This window comes from Marmota monax, unplaced genomic scaffold (genome assembly GCF_021218885.2).
Source record: "Marmota monax isolate L192 unplaced genomic scaffold, Marmota_monax_Labrador192_F-V1.1 WCK01_AAM20220418_F8-fsc00119, whole genome shotgun sequence".
Classification (NCBI taxonomy): domain Eukaryota; kingdom Metazoa; phylum Chordata; class Mammalia; order Rodentia; family Sciuridae; genus Marmota; species Marmota monax.
In genome coordinates this window covers 4,249,359-4,269,348 of record NW_026694771.1, presented here as the reverse complement: position 1 = coordinate 4,269,348, position 19,990 = coordinate 4,249,359, and the positions used below count along the sequence as shown (strand labels likewise).

Below are 19,990 nucleotides of genomic sequence, written 5' to 3'. Positions count from 1 at the left end.
ATCCTCAGCACCACATAAAAATAAATAAAAAACAACTAAAAAAAAAAAAAAAAAGCAGTCACTCGGGGGGGGGGGGGGGAGGCATAAAGCAGAAGCACAAAAAGAACCAGAAAAATAATAGTGATAGAAATGATGACTCAGTCATTTCTGTGCTACCCCTAAACCCTAGCCTGGATATTTGGCTTTTCCTGAGTCCCATGCACCTGTATTTTTTCAACAGCTTCCCTTTTCCCTAAGGTAACATGAATGCCTCAGCCTCCATGCTTTGAAATGAAAGGAGCCTTCTCTAAAAGAGTCTACATATCATTCTGACTTCCTGTTCCTTTTGTGAGGTACCTCATAATGGAACACAGATTATTGTATCTAACTCTCTGGCAGCATCACACAAAACAGGCTAGACCATAAAAGACAGTTGACCTAGGAGGGGGATAAATTGTTATTTCACTAAAAGCTAACAAAGAGAATTCCAAAATCTGACATCCTGGATATACTTTCAAATATCCTTCCCATGTGTTGTAATAAACAGCCCAGCAAATTCTGCCTTGTTTCTCTCCTTTTAAGGTGGCTGACTGACCTGTCACAGAATATTCTCTGCTCTTATCAGAGCCATAAATAAAGAACAATTCAAACTGTCCTATCACCCTGAGCTTTACACTTGCCTGGGATATTATTGTTTTCGGCTTCTCTCTAAAAGTGGTAAAACTCATTGACAGCATAAAAAAAAGTCATTTCTATCTAAAAATCAAATATTATTAAATGATCAGACAGCTGGATGCATATATTACATCCACACAAACAATTATGAATGAATGTTTTGACCTTTTGAGTTAATGCAGTTAAGATTTGGCACAGGCCTATCCTATCCTGTTAGTAAGTCACACAGAGCAGAACTCCTCCCCACATCCTCTTATGGGAATCCCCTAGCTACAAGATCCAACTGGGATAAAGGAGATTTAGTATTATTAGTATCATGAGTGAGGCAAACATGAAGTCCACGGAAGAGTCTGAAATCAAAACCATGTATACACATAAGATTACAGTTGTTCCTGGAGGAGACAGCAGAGTTAAAGTGACTTTATTTGAAATATTATTCTCCTAGACCCCTTGAGTGCAAGGTCTTAATAATGCTTTTGTTTGTTGATTTGGTTTTGTTATTGGGGATTTTGGCGGGGGGTGGGGGTAGTGGGGCAGGGAACCCTTCTATATCTATATAAATTTCACTATAACACAAAGATCTAAGCATTTAACAAAAATCATAAAGTAAGACTCTCAAAGTTGTTACCTTGTTCATTGTTTCCGCCATTAAGCAGGAGTTCATCATTTTGCCTTTTCAATTCTGTTATGTATTTAAAGGCTTGGTCCAGGATCATATTCTTGCTCTGCCAAAGAAAATTAATGATTTAAAACTTCACTGAAGGGTAAAAACTTTCCAGAAGAAACTGAAATCTCTGGCTTCATCTCACATGTGTTATGTAACATTTCAAAATTTAAAGCAGGCACCATATTCAAACACTTCTACTAAATATCTATCAGGCTTTGTCTTTCTTTTCTTTTTGGTACTGGGGGTTGAACTTGGGCCTTATTAGGCACACACTCTACCAATGAACTACATCCCCAGCCCTCTATTGGACTTTTACTATGTGTCAAGCTCTGTATTTGAGGCACTGGGATACAGTAATAAAACAAAGCACCTGTCCTTGAAGAATATAAATACATATGCAAAATAATTAGGTGATGACAAGATTACACACACATACAAAATAAAAAAGCAGGGTCCCAGGGAGGGGGTTAAATTGATGGTGGAAGTTACTCTGTGCTGTTCACTGAATGTTTGTGTCTTCCCACCAAATTCATAGATTGACGTCCTAATCCCTAATGGAATGGTATCAGGAGGTGGGACCTTTGAGAGGGTATTCGGTTACTCATGAATGGGTTTAGGGACCTTATAAGAAGAGAGGGAGAGATGATTTCTCCTTTTCCTCCATGTGAGGACACAACCAAGAATCAAATATGGATTTTGGACTTCCCAGCTTCCAGAATTATGAGAAATAAATCTTTGTTGTTTAAGTCACTCAGTCCATGGTGTTTTTGTTACAGCAGGCTGAATTAAGATACTCTCTGGGAAGGCCACCCTGTTTAGTGATACTTAAGCAAAAACCTGGAAGTAAAAAGCACACTCTGTAGACATCTGGAGGAAGAGGGCCCAGGTATGAGGTCAGAAGGCAAAAGGTTCTCAGGCAGGGCTGGGCTGGGCAAGGCTACAACAGCAAGGAGGTAAGTAGAGTGAGAATCCTACACATCAGGAAGAGTGGTAGAAGAAAAGGCCAGAGAGAGCCTTTAGGACCATTTAAATATTTCAGACCTTAATGTTATTCTCTACTGTTAGCTGCAGTTATAAATGATCCAAAGTAACAGGGTGAGAAAGAAACATCACTTGATTGAGTTCTGGTGTCATATTCCTAGTATATTCCATTCCTAAGCTTTTCAAAAAGATTGTGCTTTATGTCAAAGTGCTCCTTTATTCTTAATTGATAATTTTAAAAACTGAAACATAATAGTCACTTGGCAAAAAAGTAAATATATGAAGGAATAGGCATCAAAAGTAACATTCCTTTGTGTTTTAGCTCTCCACACCCTGTTCCAGAGGTAATAACTATAAACTTACTTGTATATCCTTCCATAAATATGCTATACCAATATGTACATGTATATATATTTTTTAAAAATTTTGTACCAGGAATCAACCCAGGGGTGTTTAACCACTAAGTTACATCCCCAGATGTTTTTATTTTTTATCTTAAGACAGGGCCTTGCTAAGTTGCTTAGGACCTTGCTAAATTGTTGGGGCTGGCTTTGAACTTGTGATCTCCTGACTTAGCCTCCCAAGTTACTGGGATTATAGGCATGTGCCACCGTGCCTAGCTCAGATATATATCTTTTTTAAAAATCCAGATCAAAGAATGCTATAAACAGTACAGTGTACTTTTTAAAATTTAAAGATATATCTTCTACATATCATCATGCGGAACTTAGAAGTCTATCTTATTCTTTCTAATGGCTGTATTTATTTTACTTAGCAGTCTATTCCTGATAAACATTTAAGTTACCTAAGAGCCATTTCTGATTTCCTTCTTTGGCTACTGAACAATGTGGCAGTAAATATTTAACTATGGATTGCTTTTTTCATGTATGAATCACTGTAATTTAGTGCTTTGCTTCAACAAACTTCAATTCTGTGTTCTTCATACTAAGTCCCAGTAGAGACTCAGTAATATAAACCAAGGAAACTATTTTAGAAGAGAAAACTAATATTGTCCTTTCTTGAAATAAGAATATGAACCAAGGTAGAACCTGATAAATACCCAGGCACCTGACCCTTTACTAGAGATAGCAGGCAGAGCCGGCAGCAATGCTCAAGAAAAACTTTAGGCTACTCTTCTTCTGGGAGCCAAATACTGACTTTCTTTGCACATTCTAGGACACCAAGGAAGAGAAATGGTATGTTTTCCTTTCTTCAGAGAAACTCATGAAAGCCCAAAGCGTGAAAATATAATTTTGCTGAGCAACTTCCAATATTTAGTGAGCACACCTATTATACATTAAAATTCGGAGAAAGAAAAATCAGAAGACATAGTTTGCCATTGTGTTAAAGAAAGAATACATTTTTAGAAGACTTAAAAAACACATTTGTGGAAGTCTAAATCCACTCTGTAGGGGAGAATGAAAGGAAACTGAAGTCTACATTCTTGCCAAGGGGGATACTATTGAGCTGCAAGTTGATTTTGTCTTCTAAATTCCTAGGAAGTTTCAATACTGAGAAGCACCAGTTGCTACAGAAGGTGGGGCAAGGTACAGGGACTTGACCGAGAGGACTTGTTGAAAGGCTCTTAATAAAGCAGTAATAGGAACCACTTCCCCATGCATATATCCTATGCAGCTGGATGACTTCCCCCTTCTTGCCCCAACCACAAGAAACAAGTTTATTTTCTGTGAAATCTGAACCAGAGAATTTTAACCTCAGAGATACTTGGCACAAAAGTGGACACGATGAGGCTCCCAAGTGAAAACAGGGTAAAGTAAAATTCTCCCTACCAACGAATGACACTTTCTATCCCCACCATCCTTGACCCAAAATTCGAAATATTACCAAACAAACTCATACTCCTCTCCCACCATTTCCACTCCCAGGTAAGAGACTAACAGATTCCTTCTCAGGGGGGAAAATTAGTATTTATCCCTCAGATTTTTTTTTTTTTTTTTTTAGTTCTACCACAACCACAACAAAAAAACTACTAGTACACCATCTAATCATGCAATAGTCAGGGACACCAAATGACAAGCCTATTTATTAGATCAGCTTTTTAAATGCCTATCCTCAAGTCAGAAAAAAAAAAAAATAGCTACCTGTCACTAAGCTTTAAGAAAAGCCTCCAAAAAGAAAGATAAAACATCCAACAAAAGGGGGGAAGAAATCAGAAAACTTCAGAAAAAATCCTAGAAAACATTCAATTAGATTAGATGTTATCAAATCCACATAATTAACATATGGTATTAAACAGGAGAGTTGGAAGAGATCAATTAGTTGAGATTGAAAAAGGAAGACAGAAGGTTTCAGAAATAAACTTTCAAAGGAAGGAAATGGAAAATGGAAATTATGTGGTAAACTTGACCATCCAGAAAACTATGAAGAGCCTGTTGGAAGGATGGAAAGAATTAAAGACAAATATATAGAAATTTAAGCAAATGAAAAACTATGAGTTACATATGAAATGAAACATAATAATAATATACTCCTTGGGTCAACCACAAACAATAGTTACATATTCTTAATAATATAAAAAATATAAAAACTGAATATCAATTTTAATCAGAATTATATGGGAAAGTCAGGGAAAAAGCACAATAGAATTTTTTAAAAATATTTTTTAATTGTCAATGGACTTTTATTTTGTTTATATAAATATGTGCTGAGAACTGAACCCAGTACCTCACACATGCTAGGCAAGCGCTCTACCAATGAGCCACAACTCCAATAGGATTTTGATAGATAATATCTAAAATGGAAAAGTTAAGATATAGAAATGTAAGTATGTTATTTTGAAATATAACAGTAAGCAAGGTATGATGGCATATGTCTACAATTCCAGTGAGTTGGGAGGTTGAAGCTGGAGGACACAAACTTGAGGTCAGCCTTAGTGACTTAGCAAGATCCTGTCTCAAAATAAAAATAAGAAAGTACGGAGGGGTAGCCCAGTGGTGGAGAATCTCTGGTTTCATCTCCCAGTACTGAAAGAAAAAAAGAAAGAAAGAGAAGGAAAAGAAAGAATAGAACACAGTAGTACATTTCACAAGGAGGAACAGTTGAGAATGTTTGCTCTGAGGAGCTGTGTTCGGATTGGGATGCAGGTACGAGATTAATGTTTGTTTTAAGCTTTTTAGTGCTATTTGCTATGTGCATATATTATTCTTTGTCTAAAGAATTTAATTAAAATTAATTAACAAAAAGCTACCACTAATTATGATATCCTATTATTAAAATTAAAAGGAAAGTAGATCATAAGAGAAGAGGTATCTAAAACCAAAATTTTACTGTGTAATGAGTGAAGGTAATAAAGCAGATTGTGAAAGAACTGAAAGACAGGGAATATATCTTAGTGGTAGAATGCTTGAGTAGCAAGTGTGAGGCCCCGGGTTTGATCCCCAGCACCATTAAAAAGAAGGACAAACAAACGAACAAAAAAAAAGAAACAGTGCTGGATAGATACACATATATTCTTAGAAAGCAATGTCTGGAGAGACATGCAACAATATTTTATTAGTAATTATAACTTGGGAGTGGGATACCAATTTTTTAAAAAATATTTTTTTTGCTTTCAATATCATTTCAATTGTTTGTTTTGTTTTCAATGAGCATATTTTATCCTCATTATCAGAAGAAACTAAAAGCTATCTTCCATGAGGGAAAACTGAAAGCTGAGATTTTTAAGTACTATTGGGAATTGATAGGGCATGGAGAATAAATAAAGAGATACTTGGAAGATTCTAGGTAAGAATTTAAAAAGAGTAAAACACATGAATTGGCAGAAAACAAAAGGTTATAGACCTTATAAGCAGAGTATATAAACATAATCATGAGACTGTTATTAAAAGGATCTAGACATTGTATGGTACATTTGACCATGTAGAAAGTTGTACTGACATTGTTAGAAATGTGGGGAAAACTAATACTAGGTATATAAAAAATGAAGCAAATGAAAAATGAGGCAATTATGAACTTCAAAAGACTCCCATAAATGGCAGGTAACAAAAATAATTATTCTAAGTACTGAAAAAATTTAGGGAACTCTCTGTTCATAAGCAATGAATGAAAATATGAGTGGATTCTTACCTGCTTCAGAGCTGGGGAACATGGGATCAGCTCGCCTATTCTGTTAATCCCAGCATTAATTTTCTTCTTTCTATGCCTCTCCACTAGATTAAGGGAAAAAATCCATATGTCAAACCTTATATTACTCTGTTGAAGTGCCCAATTTTCCCTGGGCAAAGAAATTTTAGGTAAAGAAATCCATTAGAAATGTTTATCAAACATTACTACTGAAGACAAATAACCATAATAAGCAAATCAGATTTCTAACAATGCAATACTTTAGATATAATGTTATAAAATCAATATAAGCAATAAATTTACTAGCATTTTAAAAAATATCATCTATGGACTGGGGATGTAGCTCAGTGGTAGAGCACTTGCCTAGCATGCATAAGGTTCTGGGTTTGATCCCTAATATCATGCAAGAAAGAAAGAAAATCATCTATAATAATTACATTCAAATTATAAAAAATAGGAATGATTAATACTGTGTTATATTATTATAAATCATTTATTACAGTTCAAGTAACTAAGAGATTTTAATGATAACCATTAGCAACCTAAGTTATCAGAAAACTGCCTTTTTATAAAATCAGACCTTTCTACACAGGTTAAAGAACCTGAAAACACCTTTTGGGTGAACAGATGGCCCTTTTGGAATAGAAACAGCTATTAGTGGTGACTTAAAACAGAAAGCAAAAGGCACTGGCTTTTTTTTCTCTCTGGAGTATGGGCTGTCTACTCTGGTCATGCAGAATCTTTCTATCTAAAAACCAGGCAACTGACAACTTCCCAATTAACTGCAAAATATTCCAGACTTCCACACTATAACTTTAAAAGGGGCAAAGGATACAGAGATTATCTAATTTCTATAAGGCACTGTAAGTAGAAATACTACTCTTAGACATTTTATATTGGGAAGTTTTCTAAAATCTTTCCTTTCTAACAAAGGATAGCAGACTTCTAAGACATCTTTTTCAGATTATCCCCTGAGAAGAACTTGTTTTACAAAATGTGTATATTTTTTGCTTCATGATCTAGCACTAAGAATAGTCTATTTAATGATATTTAATTACCCTCTCTTATTAAGGCACAGTCAGGACATATTTATGGCACCATAAGAGAGTTGATCCTAATGAAAAAATTTAGTTCATATGGCCAAATAAGAATTCATACATCCCAGAAATCCAAAGCAATAAATTAGAGCCTACCTTTCTTCTGAATTCTCCAATAATAATATTTCTTGGTATCTAAGAGCAGATTTTTTTAAATGTGTGGAGTTAAAAAAATTAAACCCAATATTAAGACTCTTTGCCTATAGTAATATTTGGGGTTTCAAAGGCATTAATCTATTTATTATGGAAAACAATCCCACCAGTTTTTAAGACATGTTTCCATAGATAAAAATTTCTCAAAGGTCCTTTCCTTAAGGAAAGATATTATTTATAGAGTAATAGAAATCAACTTATATGTAAAAGTATTCATAATAATATATGTGTGCATTATAACATTTTTTTTTGTCTGAATGAAGTTCCTGATGGAAAATAAAGTGGCATACAATGTGCCAAACTGAAAATGTATGCACAATTCTATATATGTTTATCTAGCTTTGGTCTATACTTTTGATGTTTGAGATAAAAATCAAATATTTATTTTCTACATTTCTTTCTATAAATGAAGACTATACAACTTAAGACTGTTCACATATAAGTCCCTTTAAGACCTGTAGTCCACTGCTCATCTCTTCCTTACCCCTCTAGATAGCTGTCCCCTCTGGAATTTATTCAGACAGGCACATAACCTTCATTCTACTGAGAAGTGTATCTGGATTTCTTTGGTGGGTGAAATCCCCTCAAACACTAACTCCAGGAATATACTAATCTCTTAATTTATCCAATAGACTACAAATCAAAATATCATTATCCATGAGACCCAGAATTTTTTTTTTTTTTTTTTTTTTTTTGGTGATGTTGGTGATTGAACCCAGGGCCTTGTGCATGTGAGACAAGCACTCTACCAACTGAACTATATCCCCAGCCCAGAGAATATTTTGTCAATTAAAAACAATAAAGGTACATTTTCTTATAATACAATAAATAATGGTTCTATGCTTATAACATAAAAACTTAACAATCAACTATGCTATAATTTCATTTTAAAAACAAAAAATGCTAACAAGTAAAATTTAAATTACTGTATCTACCTGCATTGTGTGTTTCCCGGTTTTTCTTTCTGAAACAAAAAGTATAGATAAAAGGTAACATGAAGATAACTGGAAAGCACTTTTACCACTTTATATTTTGAGAACCATAAAATAAGTTTTACAAATTTGTATTTTCAGCATCAATAATAAGCCATCTGAAGAAAACTTTTCTTAATATATTATGGTATAAAAACATAACTAAAGATACCTCCATATAAATTCAGAAGGCACCATTTCTATAACTACAATTCTCTAATCTTTGATACTCAGAAGTCATGGGTTGAGAATAGAATCAATCACTGAAGACCATAACTATTTGAAACATGTAATTAAGTTGCTAGTAAAATCTCAAGTGATGTGTCTCATAGGTGACTTCTGATGTCTGCCTTGGCAACCTAGGCAAGAGTGAATGTGTGAGCGATGAGCAACAGTAGAGAGTAGCTTTTTAATTCACAGGTAGGGAAATGTGGTAGGTGACAGCACACTTAGGCACTGACAATTGACATTTGAGTCATCTTTTGCATTTACTTAGTAGGTTGTCCAAACTCTTAAATTTCTTAAAAGTCCATCTATTAAAGACATTGATTTTTCCCTGTTATACATCATTTCTCAATACATTATTATCTTTAAATAGCTATGCAGCAAAGAAAGAGAACAGTGACTTCAATACTAATAAAAGCGCAGGCCATGCAATTCTAAGCAGATATTGCCCAAAATGCTACAAATTCAGAAAAGGGGTTATACAAAAACAAAAGTCATATTATGTAGGCATATTGGCATTAATATTTCACAATGTTGCAAAAATATGTATTCAAACTGACTGTGACCTAAATGTTTTGGGATCTACAAAAATTCATACTGTATGTTGGTAAAAATGTCACTAGAAACTAAACATTTAGCATAGATTTGATATATTATTTTAACTATTGATGGTTATGATTACTTGTTACATTTTTGGTACAATAAGGAAGACAGGTAAATTTTAAACATATACCACTTTTAGTAAATCTATATTTAATCTACATGTACTTTCGGAGATTATTTTCTAGCCTGAATAATAAAAGTTCATTAAGGACTACCTACTTAGCAAAATGGGATCTAATTCTGCTTCTTAAGTCTGCACTATATTATTTTTGGTCTGTGGACATACCTATGCTGCTTTTTTGTAGGAGTTTCATGCTCTGTCATTTCTGGCATGGTGACAGTGATAGGAACCTATAAAGGGATAGAAAGATACACCAGAATGTTAGTCATTCTAAAACCTTGGAGAAATTGATCAATAATAATTTGATTTGAACATAAAAATGCTAAAAAAACTGACATTAAAGCACTGTATTAGGTATTGTGAATGGAACGAGTATAATAGTACAAAATATTATGACTAGCAGATGTAAAACATAGTGAATATCAAATGTGAAGTATAACCAGAAAGTGCTTGAGAAGACTGGAGTAGAAAAATACCATTGTGGGCTTGGAAACCAAGAAAAGCCCAAAGGAGATGTGAATTTTAACAATATCTGGAAAGACAGGTCAAACATTCTTAAGCTGGAAAAGTACATTCTTTGTTCATGAAACTGAAATGTAATACAAAATTTGCACTAGGGGCTGGGGATATAGCTCAGTTGGTAGAGTGCTTGCTTTGCATACACAAGGCCCTGGGTTCTAATCCCCAGCACCACAAAATTAAAAATAAATAAATAAATTCCACTAGAACAGTAATCCCCCTCTCTGAATACAGAAAAGAACAAAAAACAAAAAACAGAAGTGACAAGTGAACAAATGTAATATTCCTTACATGGAAGCAAGGATTTATTCATTAGCTGAACTTTAAGCTGCTAGAAGTCTCATGTTATCACTTGAGAGTCATTAAAATCTAGGCATAAAAAGCTTATTGATATTTAAAATATCAGGATACTAATAAAGAACATGTTACCATAGGGAAATATGGACATATATATAGGGAAATCCTGGAAGTAGAAACATTATTAATTATAGTTATAAAAGGTCAGCAATGCTTTTTTTTCTCTTCTCTGATTGTCAAAAACTTCATAACAAAAATTTTAATGCTTTTAAATTATAGGAACTGAACACCTTCCAAAAGAGGTCCACCAAGTTGGGGTACATGTTCTGGTTTACTGGAAGAAGTGCTAGTGTGGCTTGCCCTTTTTCCTCTGAAAGAGGAAAGAAGACAGCAAGTATGCAGTATGAAGTCAGAAAACATAAGTTTAAAATCTGGTTCTGCTATTTCCTAGCTATCAGGTCTTAGGCAAGTTGTCTAACCACTTGAAATCTCAAATATTTTGTCTATGTTATTGGGTTATTTTGAAAATGGAATGAATGCAAAGAGAGCACAACACTATGGTACCTGACAGTAATAACAATTCGATAAATGTGAGCTATGATTATTAATGAGGTATTTCAGGGTAAGCTCCAGCCACAGAAAGGAGGGGAAGGGTCCTGGGAAATAAGTAAAAAGAATGCAGGCAAGAGGCTGTCAGAAAGTACTGACTGAAGCACACCACAGAGAAATGTGTGGTTGAGACCCATTTCCAGCAATTCACTCCTATTCGCCTACTCTACCTTCTCTCTACAATTAATGGGCCTAGAACACTCATATCAGGTAACTGAATAATAATAATAATAATAATAATAATAATAATAATAATAATAATAAATTAATAAGCATGCAATCTCTGTTACCTCTTCCACCCAAGGTCTTGCAGAGTTTCTTTACTTTTGACTCCTAGCTTCCAATACCTCCCGTTTCTGATCCAAATCTATCATGTTTTGCCAGAAGATGGTCTATAGATTATGTTTTCTTCTTTCTACAAAAGAGAAAAACCAGTTGGTGTATGGTCTCTAGGTATTCAGTAGCAGCACATGGGACAAGGGCTGGCAACCAATGGCATGCAGATGTTTTTGTGACATGTGGGATATCCTGAATTCTCCCTACCACCTAGAAGTAAATGAATGCCTTTGCTCTCAAAAGTCCTTTTCTAGCCACGTGCAATGGGGCACACCTATAATACTGGTACCTTGAGAGGCTGAAGAAGGAGGATCACAAACTTGAGGCCAACCTCAGCAACTTAGTGAGACCCTAAGCAACTTAGCCAGACACTGTCTCTAAATTTAAAAAAATAAATAAATAAAGAGGGCTAGAGATTTGCCGGGCATGGTGTCTCTTGCCTGTAATCCTGTAATCTTGCCTTAAATCTATTTTTAATTTTTGAGGCTGAGGCAGGAGAATCAGGAGTTCAAAGCCAGCTTCAGCAATAGCAAGAGGCTAAGCAACTAAATGAGACCCTGTCTCTAAATAAAATACAAAATACGGCTGGGGTTGTGGCTCAGTGGTTGAGTGCCCTTGAATTCAATTCCTGGTACCCACCCATCCCCTGTCCTCCCAAAAAAGAGGGCTGGGATTTAGCTCAGTGGTAAAATGCTTCTGGGTTCAATCCCCAGTACCAAAAAAAAAAAGTCCTTTCTAATGGGTTACCCATACTCCACCCCACAAAGCTGATTGTCTGACAGTCAATATATGGCACCTGGGAGGAGATTCCCTCTACTCTTATGCAGGTGCACTGCCTGTAGTTTACCTAAAATCCTCCATGTATGTTCTTAATTCTAAAAAATTCTAAAAAATTCTAAAATTATCTTCATTTCCTATTTTTACCTTCTCACCTGTAAAAGTGACAAAACTTACCCATGGACCTTCCTTCAAGGCAATGACACTAGAAAACAGCCTTCAGACCTATCCACTGTATGTACACACTCTCTCTTTCTCAATATATACACATATATACTATATATGTGTGTATACTACACACACACACACACACACACACACACACACACACTGAGTGTGTGTTTATTTATGGCCTTTATCCCAGACTTGACAAATGAGAAGGTTTGGGAGGACCCAGAGGTTTTCATTTTCAACAAGTTCCTTGGGCAATTTTCCTTCTTCCTTTCTCCCCTGGCTGTCTCCCTTTCCATCTTTCTCTCCCTCCCAGTACAAAAAAGTCTGAGAAAATTAATTCTACTTTAGGGCAATGTTTCCCAAACATTCTGGATGATTAAGTATTACCTATAGGTAGAGTTGACCCTCTGTATCCCTGGATTTCACATCTATGGATTCATCCACCATGGATCAAAATTATTTGGGACAAAACCTTCATCAGTAATAAATATGTGCACACTTTTTTTATTATTCCCTAAACAATAAACAACTATTTACATAGCATTTACATGGCACCTGGAAGGAGTGATATTGAATATTGTAAGTAGAGATGCTTTAAAGGAGGAGCAGCTAGGGGTGCAGCTCCTCATTATAAGTTTGCCTAGCATGCACAAGGAATAACAGCCCCCAGCATATCTAAATAAACATATACACATATATCTATTTAAGTATAAATATAGATTTATTATATGTAAATATATATTTATTTTATAGATAAATACATGAGTGCTAGTTATATGAAAATCCTACAGTATTTAATGAGTGACTTGAGCATCCTCAGCTTTTAGTATCCAAGAAGGATCCTGGAACCAATCCCCCATAGATATCCAAGGACAACTGTACTTGTTTTAAAATACGAATTCTCAGCTCCTTCCAGACTCAGTGAATCCAATCTCAAAGGGAGAAGTCTAAAATTTAATAAATGCCCTAGGTGATTCCTTACAGGGAAAATTTGGAAACACAGAAATATCTTTTTTGTTTTGTTTTTTTAAACACCTTTATTAAGGTATAATGACATATAATAAATACATACAATAAATTGTACTTATTTAAGGTGTATAGATACCCAAGAAGCTATCACCACAATCAAGAAAATGAATTCCTCTATCACCTAACTAAAACTTCTTATCTATTCTCTCTGTTCTTCCCTCTATTCACAGAAAACTACTGCTCTGCTTTTCATTATTAGACTTATTTCTAGACTTTTTAACTTTTATTTTTAACTAATACATAGAAATTGTACATATTTAGGGAGTAACGTGATGTTTCAATACATTTATACATTGTATATGTTCAAATCAGGGTAAATCTATCAAACTTTTATCCTTGAAGCCAGGGGTGCTTAACTACTGAGCCATATCCCAGATCTCTTTATTTTTGAGACAGGGTCTCACTAATTTGCTTAGGGCCTCATTAAGTTGCTGAGGCTGGCCTTGAACTTGCCATCCTCCTGCCTCAGCCTGCTGCATTGCTGAGATTACAGGTATGTCCCATCATATCCAGCTTATCATTTCTTTATGATGAAGGCATTGAAAATCCTCTTTAGCTTTAAAAAAAAATAAATAGCAAATTATCATTCTCAGCTGTCACCCTACTATGCAACAGAACACCAGAATTTCTTCCTTCTAACTAACTGCATCTTAATACCCATTAATCTATTTTTCCCCATCCTACCCTTCTCTCTACTCTTTCTAACTGCTGGTAACAATTCTACTCTTGACTTCTATCAGATACATTTTTTTTTAGATTCCACCCATGAGTGAGATCATGTGGTACTTGTTTTTCTATGCCTGGCTTATTTTAATTATTTTAATAATTTCCATTTCCATCCTTGTTGCTGCAAATCCCATTGTGTATATGTACCACATTTTCTTTATCCTTTTGTCAGCTGATGAACACTTGGGTTGTCTCCATTTCTTGACTATTCTGAATAGTGCTACAAAAACATGGATGTACAGATATCTGATAGATAGACTGATTTCATTTCTTTTAGATATATACCCAGTAATGGGATTGCCAGATCATACAGTAGTTCCATATTTAATTTTTTGAGGAACCACCATACTGTTTTCTATAATGGCTATACTAATTTACATTCTACCAACACCTGGTAAAGGTTCTCTTTTCTCCAGAACTTCGAAGCAGGAATCTTTAACTGATGAAATTTTAAGCATCTGACTAATAATTTAGTTCCAGTCTTTCTCCTGCTGCACTTTTGAAAGGCTACAAGTAAAACTCACACATAAAGTGCACAACTCTTAAGTACTAAATTCAGTGAGCTTTGACAAATACACACACCTGTGTGACCCATGCCTCATGAAGATACATAACATTATCATGGGAGAATTCTTTCATGACCTTTCCTAGGCAATTCCTTCCCCTATTCTAGAAGAAACCACTGTCCTAATTATTTTCACCATAGAATTGTATGTAAATATATTAACTGAGAATTCTTTTGAGTCAAGTTTTCACTCAGTATGTTTTCAAAATTCACCCAGTAGTCTGTTCTTTCATATTGACAAGTGTAAACCTATAAATGGGTGTGAACTTATAACAGTGTGTTTATTCATTTTTTTCTGTTGATACATGGGATGTTTGCAAGTTTTGGCTATTATGGATAAAGCTGTCATAAACATTCTTAAGTCTCTTTATGGATATTGTCTTTCATTTCTCTTGGGTAAATACACAGGAGTGGAAATGCTCATCATATACCCTGCATTTTCACTCCCTGGTATTCACCCAAGACAAATGAAAGGCAATATCCACAGATATCCCACTTTCTCCAGAGTGGTAATATCATTTTACACTCTAACCCGCAATGTAGGAGACTTATGGTTGCTTCATGTTTTCACCAAAATTTGGTGTTGTCAGTCTATTAATTTAGCCAATCTGGTAGAAATATAGTACCATCTCAGTTTAGTTTGCACTTCCTGGATGATTAATGATATTGAACACTTTAATGTGCATATTAAGGCTATTTGTACATCTTTTGTTGTTCATATCTTTGCCAATTTTTAAATTGTGTTTTATACCTTTTTATTACAGATTTATTGAAAGTCTTTACATATTATATTCTTTATACATTTTGGACATCTGTCCTTTGACTGAGATATATTTTGCAAATATTATCTCCCATTATATAGTCTGCCTACTTATTCTCTTATAGTTTCTCTTGTGAGCAAAATTTCTTGATGAAAAGTAATGTCAGTTTTTTCTTTTATGATTATTCTTTTTTGCATCCTGTTCAAAGAAAAACATTTACCCAAGATTTTCATCTGTGATTGCTTCTATGTATATATTTTTAATTGTTATGTTTAGGTCAATGATCCATATTACATATGGCTTGAGATAGGGTCAAAATTCCTTTTTTCTCACATATATATTTAGTTGTTCTAATGCCTACATATTACATGATTCCATTCATACCAAAAGTCTAGAATGGAGAAAGAGACATATCAATTATGTCATAATCTAATCTAAAATTAGATTATGGTAATGGTTGCATAACTCTGTAAATATACTAAAAACTACTGAATTACGCTTTAAATGGGTAAACTTTATGTGAATTATATCTAATCAAGCTGTTAAAAAAGGAGCTCTTTAATGAAAGTCTATAGATAATCTGAAATTCTCTACTCATTTGCTCTTTCCTTCCTCATCAGTTTATATGCATCTCATTTCTTTCAGCACATAATTTCAAACTTTTATTTAGTTACCAACCATATCCAATCTCTCCATTTAAGGAAAATGAGAAGCAACCAGAGTAAGTGATGCTGGCAAGTACTTAGGAGAAAACCAAATCTAGCAGTTCAGTGGCAAACCATGTTTTCTTCCACCAACAAGCAAATTACAATAGTGAAAAAGGTTCATTTAAATTGTGTTATTTAGATACAAAAAATAAAAATCTAAGGGGCTGTGGATATGGTTCAGTGGTAGAACACTTGCCTCACATATGCAAGGCCCTGGGTTCAAACCTTTGCATTGTAAAAATATATAAATTAAATTAACAAAAATCTAATTCTTACCTTAAATTGTCAAGTTATAATTAAAATGTTTTGATTTGAAAATATTTTGTCAAAAAAGAAAAATGATTAAAAAATTTAAAATAATTTAAAAAGGAAATATTTTGCGATTTATTGCTTAAATATTTATCTATGGTTTCAGAATACTTTCAATCTCTATAATTTCATTTTACTATTGTTTAATGCATTCTTAAATATTTTATAATTATTTTAAAAATTTATGGAATGGTTACACAGATACAGTTTTTAAATGTGTTCCATTGCTTTATCTGAGAACTCCAGCAACCTACAGTCTTTTCCAGTCAAAATAACTTCCCCTACTGGATTAGTATATGATCCACTGAAAAGCTTAAATCCCTGGTCTGCATCTACTGTCCTTTTACACTCTATAACAAAAGAACTCTGCTTATTTTGATCACCTTGCTCCAATGGTTTTACTTTATAATAAAAGTAACATATAGCTACAAAACAAAGCAATATAGAAAACTACTTTATTACATCTTTCACTCTGCATTTTTAGGAATTCCTTTCTGGATCTTTTTCTGTACATCTGATTTTTCTCAAATGTTGGGCCATAAGCAACTTTATATTCTGAATTTTACTTAATATGAACATTTCTCCATTTCATTAAATAACGAAAATCATGATTATGCATTTACAATACCATAAATGCTATATTTATTTTGCTATATGAGCTATTATCTGTAACCATCTTCTCTAGCATCTTAGGTTAAAAATTCTCTTCTTGGAATGCACTTCATTATTTCATGTTCTGACACTAGAAAGAAATTTCATGTGAAGCTCAGCCAACCTATATCTCAAGAAAAAGACATGAGTCAAAGGAATAATTTATTGGATACAGTTTTAAATGTTTATTTTCAAACTACAAAAGTAATCAGTTTGCAAAACAAATTATTTTCAAAGAATACAGCAGAGTAAATTTAAATGGAAAATTTTCTTTGCTCTACAGTCCCACTCATAAGGGATAACCACTGTAAACAGCTTGGCTCCTCACCACCCCATACTAGGGATCAAACCTAGGGTCTAGCACACACTGGGCAAGCACTCTATCTCTGAGCCACATCTCCAGCTCCTTTTTAACTTTTTATTTTGAGGCAGGGTCTTGACATTGACCAGGCTGAACTTGAACTTGCAATCTTCCTGCCTCAGCCTCAGGCATGTGCCAATGCTCCAGGCTCAGTTTGACATTTTTTAAACCTTTTCCTTGTTCTGCCCCACATAAACTACAAATACTTCTGGCATAGAAATTATATTGTAACTAAATTTGGAGAGAAATTCACATTTTATGGCTTCTTTAAAATTCAATTGCAAAACTAATCCTTGCTCTTTGTAAAAACTTTAAGCAGCATAACTGTAAATGAAATACCAATATTTTCTACTTTTAACAATTTGGTGGTATCAGTTCCACACATTTTCCTACATATGTCCAAGCAATTACTTATGTACATATAAGTGTCACACTGAGAACAAGACCCATAAAATTCAAATAGTATATTTTCCACTGCCTATTCAAATCTCTTCTATATGGTGATCCAACTTCTTGCATAAAATTCAGGGCAGATCCCGTGACTTTACTGGCCATAATTATACAACAAAAATTTTTAATCACAGAAAAATTCACTGAGAATATCTCAATAAAATTCTCCTGATGTGGACAATGCCTCTCCTGACCCAGTATCTTCTTTCTCCCTCAGCCTCTGACTTTTGCCTGTAGCCTTATAGCTCCAGTTCCTCCTACAGAAGCAGTCTTGCCCTAGTCAGGAAGTCCTGCAGCAGGGTGCATACATCTGCCCACAACTGTTCCACATAAACACACAGATCTTTAATGCAATAATTCCAAGAAATTTACCCTAAGGATGTATTCCTATGTGTACAAAATGACATTTATTTAAGGATATTCTCTGCAACATTGTCTGAAATACCAAAAGATAAGGATATACCTAAACTCTCATCAAAAGAGACTGATTAAACTTCACTACTATATTGAACTACCTGTAATTGCCTATATACAATCATTTTTGCCTTTTGAAACCTCAGTTTCAGATGATTCAAACTAATATCTCCATCCATACAATACAGTGATACTACCACTGGTATGTATGTATGTATGTATGTATGTATCCAGAGAACTAGATTATGCTCCCCTAAATTCATATATTGAAATCCTAACTAAACCCCAGTGCCTCAGTATGTGACTATATTTAGAGATAAAGAATTTTTAAGAGGTAATTAACTTAAAATGAGGTTGTTATGGTGGACCCTAATCCAATGAGATAAGTGTCTTTATAAGAGGCTATTAGGACACAGACAACACAAATACAAGGATGACCATGGGAGCACACAGCAAGAAGCCAAGTCTGCCAGCCAAGCATAAGAAACCAAACTTACCAACACCTTAATCTTGGGCTCCTAGCCTCTAGAACTATAAGAAAATGAATATCTGTTGTGTAAGGTACACAGTCTTTGGTATTTTGCTATGGCAGTCCTAGAAAACTAATATTATTATATATTTTTTTTAAATTTTAAGTTATGAACTATTGTATATAATATCTATCCCTTTGGAATGAGAGTATCTATGGAAGGATTGCCCGTGAGGAAGGAAGACTTGCTGTTAAATTGTTGATATATTTAAAATACTGAAAATGGGCTGGGGTATAGCTCAGTAGCAGAGTATGTATATCATGTGCAAGATCCTGGGTTCAATCCCCAACACCAAATAAATAAAAAAGTAAATAAAATACTGAAAAATAAAAGAATATTACCCCTAATGCTTCTTTTTTTGATGAAAATTATTAAATATCCAATACTACCTCTTCAATTCTAATCTCTCCCACTGGAAATCAATTTGGCATCAACTTTAAAAATAAAGAATATTTCAAATGACAAATAGCATGATTTCAGTTTTATAAAAAATTTCTGTGCATGTGATAATATGTTTATATAGATAACCATGCTGGAAAAATATCTGTAATAAATACCTTTTAAATTTTTATCAATCCAAAGGCAACAAAAGTAGCATAGTATTATTTAATTTGAATCCCCTTTATGACTAGTAAAGCTGAATACCTTTCAGATGCTATAAATATTTACCTATCTTCTTTGATTTTCTCTATTATTATTACCTCAACTTTTTCTTCCTTGTAATTTCATTTTTTTTTCTCTAGTACTGGGATCAAACTTTGGATCTCACATACACTAAGCAAACATTTTACCATTTATTCAACCTCCCCAGTACTTTAACTCCAATTTTTATATCTTCTTCAACCCGAGTTAGACTAAAGAGCTCTCCAAATAGTTATATTTCCTTTTTGGTTACTCTTCTATTTACTTACTTATTTTATTAACTGTTTTCTTGTATTATGTTTGGCAATAAATAATATCTACTTTTTTGAATTTGATATTTTCTTTGTAGCTCTTACATATTTTTATTTATTGTTCCATGAGTGTATATTATTAGTTCCTTAGGTACAAAATACTTTAGAAATTGTTTCTTATCTTGAATTAAACTTTGTCTAATAACAATATTACCATGCATTTTCTTTCATTTGCTAGGAGTATGTACACATATTTTAACCCTCTGGCATTGCTTTATTTTAAATTGTCTGAAACAACATAAATCTAGAGATTTGTTTCTATAAATG

The 19,990-nt window shown here is 33.9% G+C and overlaps 1 protein-coding gene across 2 annotated transcripts in view; it reads right to left on the bottom strand.

Annotated features, from left to right (window-relative positions):
* Window positions 1-19,990, bottom strand: part of Usf3 (upstream transcription factor family member 3) — a 48,708-nt gene that overhangs the window by 14,354 nt on the left and 14,364 nt on the right. For both annotated transcript variants that reach the window (XM_046425161.2, XM_046425160.2), the window contains 5 exons: window positions 11,271-11,395; window positions 9,721-9,785; window positions 8,571-8,599; window positions 6,389-6,471; window positions 1,283-1,379 (listed from right to left, as the gene is read on the bottom strand). In XM_046425161.2, coding sequence (XP_046281117.1) covers window positions 1,283-1,379; window positions 6,389-6,471; window positions 8,571-8,599; window positions 9,721-9,767 — 256 coding nt within the window. In that variant the 5' untranslated portion in view covers window positions 9,768-9,785; window positions 11,271-11,395. The remainder of the gene's footprint in view (window positions 1-1,282; window positions 1,380-6,388; window positions 6,472-8,570; window positions 8,600-9,720; window positions 9,786-11,270; window positions 11,396-19,990) is intronic.